The 12097-nt window shown below is 30.1% G+C and overlaps 1 protein-coding gene across 2 annotated transcripts in view; it reads right to left on the reverse strand.

Annotated features, from left to right (window-relative positions):
* LOC125066344 (pituitary homeobox homolog Ptx1) overlaps positions 1–9780 on the reverse strand; it is a 44811-nt gene extending 35031 nt beyond the window's left edge. For both annotated transcript variants that reach the window (XM_047674395.1, XM_047674394.1), the window contains exons 1-2: positions 9444–9780; positions 704–1023 (exon numbers count right to left, since the gene is read on the reverse strand). In XM_047674395.1, the coding sequence (XP_047530351.1) occupies positions 704–899 (196 nt within the window). In that variant the 5' untranslated portion in view covers positions 900–1023; positions 9444–9780. The remainder of the gene's footprint in view (positions 1–703; positions 1024–9443) is intronic.
* Positions 9781–12097: the final 2317 nt, after the last annotated feature.

A 12097-nucleotide genomic window follows, 5' to 3' on the forward strand; every position in this document is an offset into this window, starting at 1 on the left:
AGCAAAACCAGCTGTTCTATAGATTTGAAGTATCCACCATATGTTAATATCTCAGTTCCTTATCTAATGAGCCATCTCGGCACAATAACAACTTGTATGAACTCTTTCAAGTTTGGATATCTTTTTTCTATTATCATTTGCTCAATTGGGTTTTTTTAAACACAATGTCGTCTTAATGTTATCAATGTATAAAAGATATGAGTATTCGTAGAGCACGCACGTGCTGTACGGATCGATGATTTAATGTAGATGTAAAGTATAAATTGTCCGACAAGCGTGACGATGTGGGCATTATCAATACATACAAAATTAGACTATATTCACTTCGTACTCGTATTGACAAGTAATCTTTTGTAAATGAATTGATATTATTGTTTGTAATGGCAAAAAAGTATTTTATCTGTTTTTCATACAGTTGATAAAATGTTTAATTCTGTTTCCATAATAAAAAATCAAATAAAGTCCATTTTAATTTTTTTTTTTAATAAAATAGAATGTAATTGAAATGTAGCCGGTTAAGTGCCGGTTTTATACTTTACCGTAGGGATTGTATTTAATTATTTATTGTTTAGATAAACTAAAAATTAATCTCTAACCACATCGTGAGACTTATAATTGTGTTAAAGTAAGTTTAGCGATTATTGTCTCTACATATAATTGAAACCATATGTTAAATAATTTTAAAAAAATAGTATACACTTACGCTTTAATTTTTCTAACGGCTCATGGTGTAAGGGCGGAGCATGATGCAACGGTGCGTGCTGCGGCTCGTGGTGTAACGGCGCCATCAGACTCGATATCGCTGAGCCGACTGACGCCGCAACGGACTCGTGCAAGTGCCCTCCTCCGTGGAGTTCCAGTTCACTTAGGCACAGACCATTCTCGCTTAGCGGCTCCATACCGGCCGCCAGCGCCTCTTTGTACACTCGGAGATGAATCGTGATGCTTTCTTCGTACTTTTGGCAAATGAGCCGCGTTAGCGACTGTCTTTTTACGCTTATTGGGCGTAAAGCATTAGCGTACCTAAAAATAAGAATAAAATTGGTATAAGATCATGAATTCTTCGAATACTTTTGTGATTTTCTTGAACGATGGCGAAAAATATATTTAAAATGAAATAATGAAACTTTTTCATATCGGAATTTTGTTTCAAAACATATTTTATCAATATCAACAGTGATAATGTACAGGAAACGAGCTAAAATAAATCTAAAGGATTAATAGGATAACATCTATTTATAACATTTTTTATCGTTAAGTTGTGAATATGCCATATAATAGTAAGATCTTTATCAAAACAAATCTGCTAAAGTCTCAGCTTCGCTCATTCAAAAAATTCCAACTAAGACAATATATCAGTCCTACGTAACATAAAATATTATCAACGTGATTTAAGGCGTGTACACAAAGCTGTAAAAAGGAAGCGTTGTAAATAATCGTACGATGGAGATATACAGCCTAACAAACTTTCATATTTCAAATGGGGATGTCAGTAGATGGACGTTTTTTTTTTCGATCATAAAACGCGGTGGAATAATAGGAAGTAGGTGGAAAATGCTCGAATATAGTGATTTATGAGTTTAATTGCCTTTTTTACGTGGAACTTCAGTCGGAAATTCAATATTCAACAAAGAGAACAAAGGTCGGCGCTGAAGCGCTAACGTCCTCGTTTTGTCCGACCTATGCAGTTTTATTCCGATGTTATTATCTGTGCCGGTGAATAAAAATAAAATGGCGTTTACGGTTTAACATTTTCTAAAAATGGTTTAGAAATTAAATTTTATTTTTACTATTTATTAAAATATATTATATTTATTATTATAATATCTCGAATGCATCGATAACAGATGTAAAAAAATTAATGACTTATTTTATACTTAATACTAATGTAAACTAGGTACCAGTACTACCAAATATATTTAAGGCTTATTAAAAAGTATGTCGTATATTTGTTTGTATTATATACTCATTTTTAGAAACTAATTTTTAGGTAATGTTCATAAAAACGAAGAAATTACAAAAAAGTGAATCAGATGATAAAAATCTATGACTTCTGTTTCTGTTTCAGTAACTCGGCAGTGAGTACCTACGTGAAATAAAAATAATAAATCTATTAAACTTACTACTACAAATTAAAAAAAAGACTAAGTCTAACTAACATCTCAATGAGTTTTGTTACAAATGGAGTAAATAAGTATCCGAGAACATACTTTACTAAAAATAAATTTATTTTTTAAATGATTCGCTAATCTCATCACGTGAGACAATGATAAAATATTACATCTATCTCTCGGTATGTACTAAACTGACAGAAATATCTATCAAACTTGACGGATGGATTAATTATTGGATAGTTTATCCTTTGATTATTTATTTGTCTAGATAGATTGTCTTATCTGTGTACAATAACTGAGAACGCGTCGAAAAAATTAACGGCCAACGGTTGGCCACTGGCCTTACTGAAGTGCACGCACACTAATAAAGTAATATGACGTTTAGCGAGTGGCAAACGTAGCTGCCACGCACACCAAGATAATAAAAATGGCTCGTTTATTTTAGCTCTTTTGTAGTGCGACAATGTATCTATGTATATATAAATAATCTAAGAGTTTATCATTATCACAACTTAAGAATGAAAGATATGCATTTAGATTCCTGCTATGGTCAGCCAATACGGCGACGTTAAGTCAGACGGCTTTAGGCTGACTATCCTTGGAACGCCAATCTATTTCAATCAGTATTATTTAAAAACTCACTCACACAACAATAGGTATATAAAAAATAGAATTAGTACCACTCAATGCGTTGTGTTTACTTACTACTACTAGTACTAAGTACTAATTATAGCGTACAACAGCCCGGTCGACTTCAAAAGTATATATAAATTATTATTTATTTATTTTATTATTTAACCGGTTTAAAAAAAGAATGCTTATCACCTGACCTCTAAATCTAGTTAATAACACATGATTTTAACTAAACTCACATGTGTATAATTCGAGTCTATAACATCGTATTATAATTAAACGTTATAAAATCACATCAAGATGATCTCGAAATTTCGATAGTGATGCTGTCTGGAAATAAAAATATTAATGCATACCAAAAGTAAAAAAAATAAATAATAAAATAAACCCAAGGCACGGACAAGTCTATATAAATTTGTATTTTTATCAAAAAATATCGTTACAGACTAAATACATACTGTAAAAATATATTTAATATCCAGTACATATATTAATAATTTTAATTTAAGCCTTGTTGTATTATTGAGTTTCTACCCCTTTAATTGTTTTTTTGGGTTTATATTAGATTAGGTTTTTTAAAAATATGACACACTATGAGAATATAAAATTCTCTATACAAACAATACAATTGAAAAACTCTCTTTACAATAACAACATATTTCTAGCAAATAAAATGTCTAATTGTCTAAATATTATGTCGTAATAACATTAACTTCATTACTACTCTGAAAATCTAAATGATAACTATATGAGATAAGCTTATATGATGAATATCATAATATTTTAAAAACAGACAATGACCTTCAACCTAACATTTATATATTTCCCAAATTAGTAGTTTAGTTAAACTATGAATAAATAAATATATCCCATAACAAAATGTTTAAATGTCCTCATAACATACGAGATAGTTACTTTTAGAGATTAAATAAAGAAGTCACTTACTTAGAGAACAAAACACATTTCACAAGAAAACAAACACGATCAAAAACTGAACATAGAAAAATCATATCTATAAAATGTAAGTGAATGAAATGTGAGTGTCGAACATGTGTAACGACATCCAACACGGCAAATATTTGAGTGTATCTTCGCTTGTATCTCGCCTATCAGTTGATAAGAGTTTTTATGGCGGTGTCGATATTGACACGCACGATACTGGCGTTCCGTGAGAAACGTTCAATGTATCTATTCATGAATGTGAATAAAAATAGGCAAGTTATCGCTACTTGTCTTAGTATCATGAGTGTGGCTGAACACTTATTTTAGGTGCGAGCGCTTGTGTTACAAATTGTAAATAGGCTTATTGGTTTTTATGTATTGTTGTTTATATTTTAATATGTATTTAATTTTTACAAAATATGATCTTTTATATTTTTCGATTAACTTTAGGCCCAATACATTACTAGCAGAGCCTCAACATCGCTCGTGTTAAAATCGTTTAGCGACCTGAAATTCTTCAAAAGCCATAGTGCCATCGAAATTACATTATTTTTTTTGTTTTTTGTTACAAATCTTAGTTAAATTACCAATATTAAATTTAGTAAAAGGAATCCACAATAGTCTAGACTCTAAGTAACGTGGAGATCGTTGGACTTCAACGCAAAAGTTCACACCCCAAGACACGCACCTCTGACTTTTCAAATTAAGTCCGTATCAATTAGTAATTTTTCGCTTTCTTTTACAGTGAAGAAAAACTTCTCAGCGACACTTGCTTTCAAGAGCTCTCAGATTTGAGACATGACCTTCTTTTGAAAATTTTTGCCACGCTGGGCCTACGCTGGGTCAATTGGGACTAAAGCTTACAAAAAACAGAGCTTATATGGTTTTGTTGACATCAAGTTTAAACTTTATGTATTATTTCTTATAATAAAGTAATGATGGCTTCAATTTATAACTTTAAAAATGAACGTAACCTTAAACTTTTAAACCATTTTGTAGTCAAATTAATATAAGCGTTCAAACTCCATAGTAATTATTTATTAATTATTTTCAAATACATTCCTAAATAAAAGCATTTTCACATTTTTATATTCAAATTAATTTTGAAATTAAGAACAATTCCTTTAAACTTTGAAGGCATTGGTTGTTACTCATACGAAAAATCTAATAGTAAGGTCTCGTTTCTCATTTCTATTTTGACTAACTAGAAAACTTAATATAATCCTTCTATTTTTCATATCCAATGACCACTACAAATTAAGTATAAAATTTCCTTAAATCTTTTCTAATCATATTTTATATTTTTTGACAAAAGCCTACAAACCCATTGGTAGATTTTCAACTTCAAAATTATAGAGTTTGCGTCTAAACCTTCATCGCCCATTTAACTGCTCGATAAGTTAATTAATAAAAAACGGGTATTGTCAATATGATGAGACATACTTCAAATAATTATCATTAATTAAATTCTTTTACTTTCTAACCTTATTACCTCTTGACCATTGTATTAGACCAGCAATAGTTAGTAAAAAAAATTAAGAGTATAAATACGTTATAATTATGGTACTATGGGCCGCAATATAAATGTATTTATATAAAATTAGACTTACATTTTTATAGTTTACTTGTTCAAATAAAAAAGTACAATTAATCTTGTTGATTGTTCATACTTTTAAGCGAAAAATCTTTCCAAGCTTTTCAAATCAGCTCTACACTATCCAAATTATTAGTATTAATGATAATTATGAGGAACCTTATATAAGATTGGTATATATTTAACTCATTGCGCATACAGTTTCTTTGGATCCGAGTAAAATTTAAAATCGTTGACAATTAATTTCAACTTCAAAGTAAATGCCAGCTGGGTCACTCATAAAAGCTTATCGGGAACGTCGGAGAACTCAAGATATATTCATATTACGTCTAAGTTATAATCAAACCCATACTAAGCGTTGAAGGCGGATACGTGTTAACAAGAACAATTAAGTAGGTACATTTGTAAAAATATTAAGTAAAAATATATTATGTCTGGAATTATACTAGTTGAATATATTACGTAATTTTGTTTTTCTTCAATATTTCACTTACAAAAGGAGAGGAGACATTTTAAAAGATTACGTTATAATTTTATTATTTATTATAATGATAAAGATTTTTTACCGAAATAAAGTTGACATTTCTAAAACAGATTATCGTTATTATCATGTTTATGTAGGTACGATTGATAAAGAGGTCAAATTTGAATAAAATACAAGTAAAAATAAAATGACATTAAACTCAATAGTCAATAGATAAAAAATAAACAATACAGTATTAAATATCTAATTAATAAATTCTTCGATTATGAATATGGTACCAACATAAAGATAAATAAGGATTGCACTATTTATTAATTAATCAAATTAGTTTAATTAAGTTAAACAAAAACTATTTTTCCCTTTCAAATTAATTGAATAATTTAATTACACACGCATACCTACGTCCCTTTCTGTACAATTTTGATTTTATTTTTAGCCAACCGAAGAAGGAGTTTCTAAATATAGCTGTTCTTTTTTAATTTTGTATGTGATTTTGAATGTGTGTGTAACTTTATATTTAAGAACTCTCTGTATGACTGTTTTGTTTTCAACGTAAAAAGTACATTCCAAATTTATCTCTCTCTTGATCCGTGTAGCTGACTGTGGAAGGAATAGTCAAACTGGAAGTGTCAGTTTCTTTAAACGGAAGTGATATTTAAATATTAAATCTATACAAATATTCGCAAATTGGTTTAGTTATCTTGTGTTTATAAATACGTACGTATAATTTTTTTTTATATCAGTTCTAATTGGTTTTAGTAACTAGGTATATACAAAACTTATACGTTTTTATTATTATTTATATAGTACATTTATAATCTATATTGTCTTGCCTATATTATTAGCATGATTAATGAAATTAAATTACTGTTATAATTTAATTTTATTAATCATGCCAATAGATATAGATATATAATTAATGTCATGTCCCATTATTATTAATTCTTATATTTATTTTTCCATGTGCAGTTTTATTTACTAAAATTTCCACTTGTTTCTATTTATGTAAGTATAGTAAAATGTTGCACCTTTGTCATTTTAGTTAAATAAAAAAAAATTTAAAATTAAAAAATGTAGGTATAATATAATGAAAACAAAATCTGACGTGAATATTAGCTTATAAAATTTTATTGATACAGAAAATATTTTACTTGCAGGTTATTGTATGTATATATGTACATGTATGATACATATATATAGTAAGGTCATACCATAAGGTCATCAAGGTATACCTGGAAAAATTTAATAATAATCTTAAAAACGTAAACTTTAACGCTCCATTAAACGATATAGAGATAGCTAGCAAAGAAATTCGTAAGTTACCTGGGTAGCTTCAATGATTAGTTATTCCTATTCGCGATATCTAACAAATCAATCTACAAATTATTAATGATAAAGAAATATTAAGATATTATTTACATGGATTGGTACGTAAGGTACATGGTAAGTACGTATGTGTTCGTATTGTAATATTAGATTACAATATCGTTACGATTTCCGTTTTTTGATAAATACATATATCTACAATTACAGCATTGCAATCAATTTTTTATTATCATCAGTAGCCTAAATTACTTTGTAGGTAAGTAATATTTATTTTATTTCTTGAACTCACTTACACTCCTTTGTTTATACAATGAATTAAACATTTTTAGTCTCTATAAACTTCGGTAAAACTATAATGATTATATAATTTTCATTATTCCGTTTCTTACTAAGTTTTTATATGATTTTAACAAGATTAGATTTTAGAATTTTTTTAGGAATTAAATGCTGTTTGTGTTTTGTTTTCTCAATAAACATCGAATACATGTTATATAGTTATTACAGGTTGTGTGTTGTGTTATTAAAAAAATACCTTTTTTTATAAGAAAATATATATTTATGTAGTAATTAATTAATTGAAATTAGAGTGTTTTCTATTGTTTGGACTTCTAATAATATTTTTATTGCCCCATTATAATACATAAATTGATTACATTATAAAGAATGTTTGGTAATCAATTTTATCCGTCGGCAATACGAACCAGCAGGTAAGTATAATACCTAATTGAAATTAATAAATAATTATATTAATATTTTTATAATAAAATATTTAGGAATTTAAATAAAGTTCTTTTAATTAGGAAGATTGAATTAAATTTAAACTAAAATTTTAAATATCATGATAGTTGGTATATAAGTTTAGACTAAGGCTTTGATTTCACTTTCAGAATTTCAGAAAATTTTCGTATATCGTCGTATAGAAAGAAAATATAAAATAATATAATATAATCCTTCCAGGTTCTCAAACAAAAGAGTTTTTGGTACATGATTTATGTTGAGAAAATTTTTAAAAATATTCGAATTCGGATGATAAAGAGAATTAATTCACATTTTGTTCAGGGTTTTAAATATATTCCTTCTCAATACCTATTTTGTTATACCTATTTTGTTACTAAAGAGATACTTCAATAATATTCGGTACATATTATATGGTATTTTAAGGCTAGGTTTTAGTTGCAAGGCTTAATTGATGGTATCAATTAAGCCTCTTTCAATTCCGGTCCAATTATAGAGACTTTTGGATCTTTTGGACTATATTGATTGTTAAACATAATGCAAAAAGCACAAAACTCTACTAATAATTAATTAGAGCTTAAAAAAGTATGAAGATTAATAATAAAATTGTAAGTTATAGAACATGATTTTCTATAATTTATTTTCAGTTTAGTTTATTATAGACGCCTGGAAGTGACTAGCAAGGTATTCGTTCATTAATAGTAACTAGTTGTCCCATCTAGTTTACTGAGGTCCATTGCAAGGAGCCAACATAAATTTAGTAATTACCTAAATATAATGCCTTTGCTGAACAAATTTTTAACTGAGAAGATGGACACATTCTAAAGCATTTTAAGACCTTTTCTGGTCGATTGTTTTGATGTATCGTAAGATAGAGATAGCCTAGGCAGCCTAGGTAGGTAGATTTCGATAGCCATGTAAGATTACGAAACCGGTATTTTAGATACATCGTCATTCTACTGCCATTTTGTACATACAATTTACAAATTATAAATCTTCCTGTGACGTGTTTATCGCTCTTTCTATTAGTGGAAACCGCATCATTAGCTTACAAGAAGTTATCGTGGATGTGATCAGAGAAAGCGTTGTTTTATACTATTTATAGCTACTTTAGAAAGTACTTTTGAAGTTTTGGAAGTACCTAAGTAGGTATTAATTTATATTTTTTCTATATGTTATAAATTTAATGTTATGTTGGTAATCTTCAATTTTGTATTTAAAATTTTAAGTAAATCTATTTCTTTGTTTTAAAGTATCTGGTAAAAAAATAGTACCTGTATAATTTATGAAGTTGTTCAATAATGTTAATGCTTGTAGACTTTCAGCAGTAGGTACTAAGGTGTAAATAATTATAAGTATGTATCAAGTAACTTTTTAGGTTTAAATGAGTAGATACACAAACATATCTATTAATAATTTGGTTATGATTTTGATAAAATTAAAGTAAATTATCTTTAAGAAATTATATATACTATATAGTAAAAGAAAGTAGGAACCATACATTCATGTGAAGAAAAATATTTTCATAGTTAAAAAATTTCAGGCTAGTGGACAGGTAGTGCGTAGTGTTTAAATTACCGAAGTATTTCAGAATACATTCATATGAAGTACTCACCTTGAAAAATGTAATATTAGTGCTGTTAGTTCGTTTAGGTTGTAGTATAAGGCTATTTAGTCGGAAGTCCTTAGGAAGACGGTCACAGTGTGCGTGCACGAAATCCGATGATATCCGTCATAATCTCGTCCAAGCCGCTGGATTACGCGTCCACGCGGCCGCCCGTCACCCACTAACGTAAACACAAGAACAGACCGATACCGATAAATCAAAGCGCACGATCCGCGACGGGAATCCGCTAAATCCTTGCGGGATCGCGTAAAAAATACTAGTATTAAAAACAGTCTTAAGTGGGCTTACGAACGCGGCGCGGAACGGCCCGCACTGGCTCTAATCTCGGCCACTTCCCGACGCAATTTGAACCTAACTCCACCACTCTATACATCATCCGGCGACGCCCGCCCACCGCGCCGCCGCGGCCCTATACTCTCATCTCTGTCGCGCCCATATGTTTCCCGCTTGCGGCTATCTCACTCGCGCTGAAATCTCGTCGCGCTGAGTTTTCAGTGCGTGCGGGCGAGGGGGGCGCAGTCAGCTGGCCGAACTTATGCGGATAAAATCGACTTTTTATCGGCTTGCTGTGACGCCTCGTGACGTCACTGTTTACTTCGGATGGACGTGTATTTGTTGTAAAAATATTCTTAAGCTTAATTTATAAGGAAAAATATCAAATTTATTAAAAACTGTAAATTTTAAGGCTTTACAATGTTTTTATTTTTAAACGTATTAGTAAGTGAGAATTTTATTTTATTAAAAACAATGTTGCAACTGCAACTATGTATACTAGTAATATTTAGAACGAAGTTTTAAATGTAAAAGCTTAGCAATTAGATTAAAGATGAGTTTATACTATAATGTATGTATCTAAATTTATTCAACGTCCAAAGCTCATTTAAATCGTGCAATATGTTTTCCTTATAGCACACAAATAATTGCAGTTTAAATCGCGTTCCATGCAGCGTCGCCCGCAATAAATAAACGAGCGTTCGCAACGTAAACAGATCGAGCGCATTAACCGCGCGTCGGCGTACATAAAGAGAGCGGTATAAATATAAAGTTCCCACTCGCTGCCGCGCAAACTTAGCTAAACAACGCCATAATTGCCTTCATTACTTAAATTACTGAAATTATTTATTCAAAAAGCTGGCAACATTTAGGCGCGTGCGGCTCCGCCCACGGAGTATCCACGGGCCAATCGGACAGCGTCGCGGTGCGGTGGGAGGGGCGCTCAGCAATATGGCGGACAGACTGGCAACCTTCTTGAAACGAACGCGTCGGGAACTCGCCGACGCTGCGAGTGCTACGTTTTACTCAGTCAACTACATGTGCTAAATGGTGCTTAATTAAACGCCACCGTTAATTATTCGGTGTCAGAATGAAAATTCATCAAGCAATAGGCTGCAATTATTTGTATCCTCGCTGAAGTTGCTCCGACGGGAGTTTCCCGACGGCGAAAGACTATCTTCAGCGAAGCAATGAATTTTTAACAATTATATAGGTAAGATCTAATATAATAAGTTACCAAATGAATTATCCCATTGTAAATAAGTATGTTACTCATTAAATGTCGTTTCTTTCTTCATAATATTCAGTAATAGTTGAAGCAATAATAGAAGCAGATAAGAGATTTTCTTTTTAGATAAGTGTATATCTTCTTAGGTATATAAAATAATTATTGTTTTCCTTATATAGGTAATAAGGAGTTAAAAACATAGGTAGGTAGACACTTTTAAGCAATTTTCATGGCGCAACTTTTAAATTATCTTTAAAAAGTAAGAGAATATTGAATTAAGTAGTCCAATATGGCAACATTAACGTATCCACCTACACATGTTTCTAGGAGCCTAATGACACCTAACTTTTTTTTAAATAAACTTCCGTATTAATTTTATCAAATTTAAGTACATTATTATTATTATTATAAAATAATTGCTAGTATTTAGGTGTATTTTTTCGAATAGTAGGAACCAACCTAAATAGGTAGGTTTTATGCCTACATAAGAACTATTAAATTGATTTAATTTAAAAATAATTTAACCCAGTACAAATTTTATAAATTAATTCTGTAAAACAAATATTATGTATTATAAATTATAATGTTATTTCGCCCTTTATCATATATTGAGAAAAACGTGAAAAGAAAGGAAAAAAAACATGTGGCGATGGTAGTGTAGATATAGGTATATATTCCAGCAAAGAAAAGCTAAATATAATAATATCGAGATACTTTTTTTTATAATGTCTTCTTCTCCAAGTAAATATAATAAAATATTAAACATTTATTAAATACATTATAACTACACACATTAATAACAGGATTGGTCACCAACTCTCAAAGACATTTGTAGTGTAAGGAATAAATATTAATCATTCCTCATATCACCATTACGCCACCATGCTTGGGAGGTACCTAGTCCTTCCTACATAAGTAATAACTGCAGAGTTACACTGGCTCAATCAGCCTTTAAAACAACAGTACCATGTATTGCTGCTTGGCGGTAGTAGAAGCGGCGGTAGTAGAAGAATATATGATGTGTGGGTAGTTTTGATAATATTTAGCAATGTTGTATATTTATTTAGTATTAGTTGTATATTATTTAGCAATGTTGTATATGGTACTGTTGGTTCGAAAGGTAAATCAGCCAGTGTAACTA

Source organism: Vanessa atalanta, chromosome 9 (assembly GCF_905147765.1).
Source record: "Vanessa atalanta chromosome 9, ilVanAtal1.2, whole genome shotgun sequence".
Lineage (NCBI taxonomy): Eukaryota > Metazoa > Arthropoda > Insecta > Lepidoptera > Nymphalidae > Vanessa > Vanessa atalanta.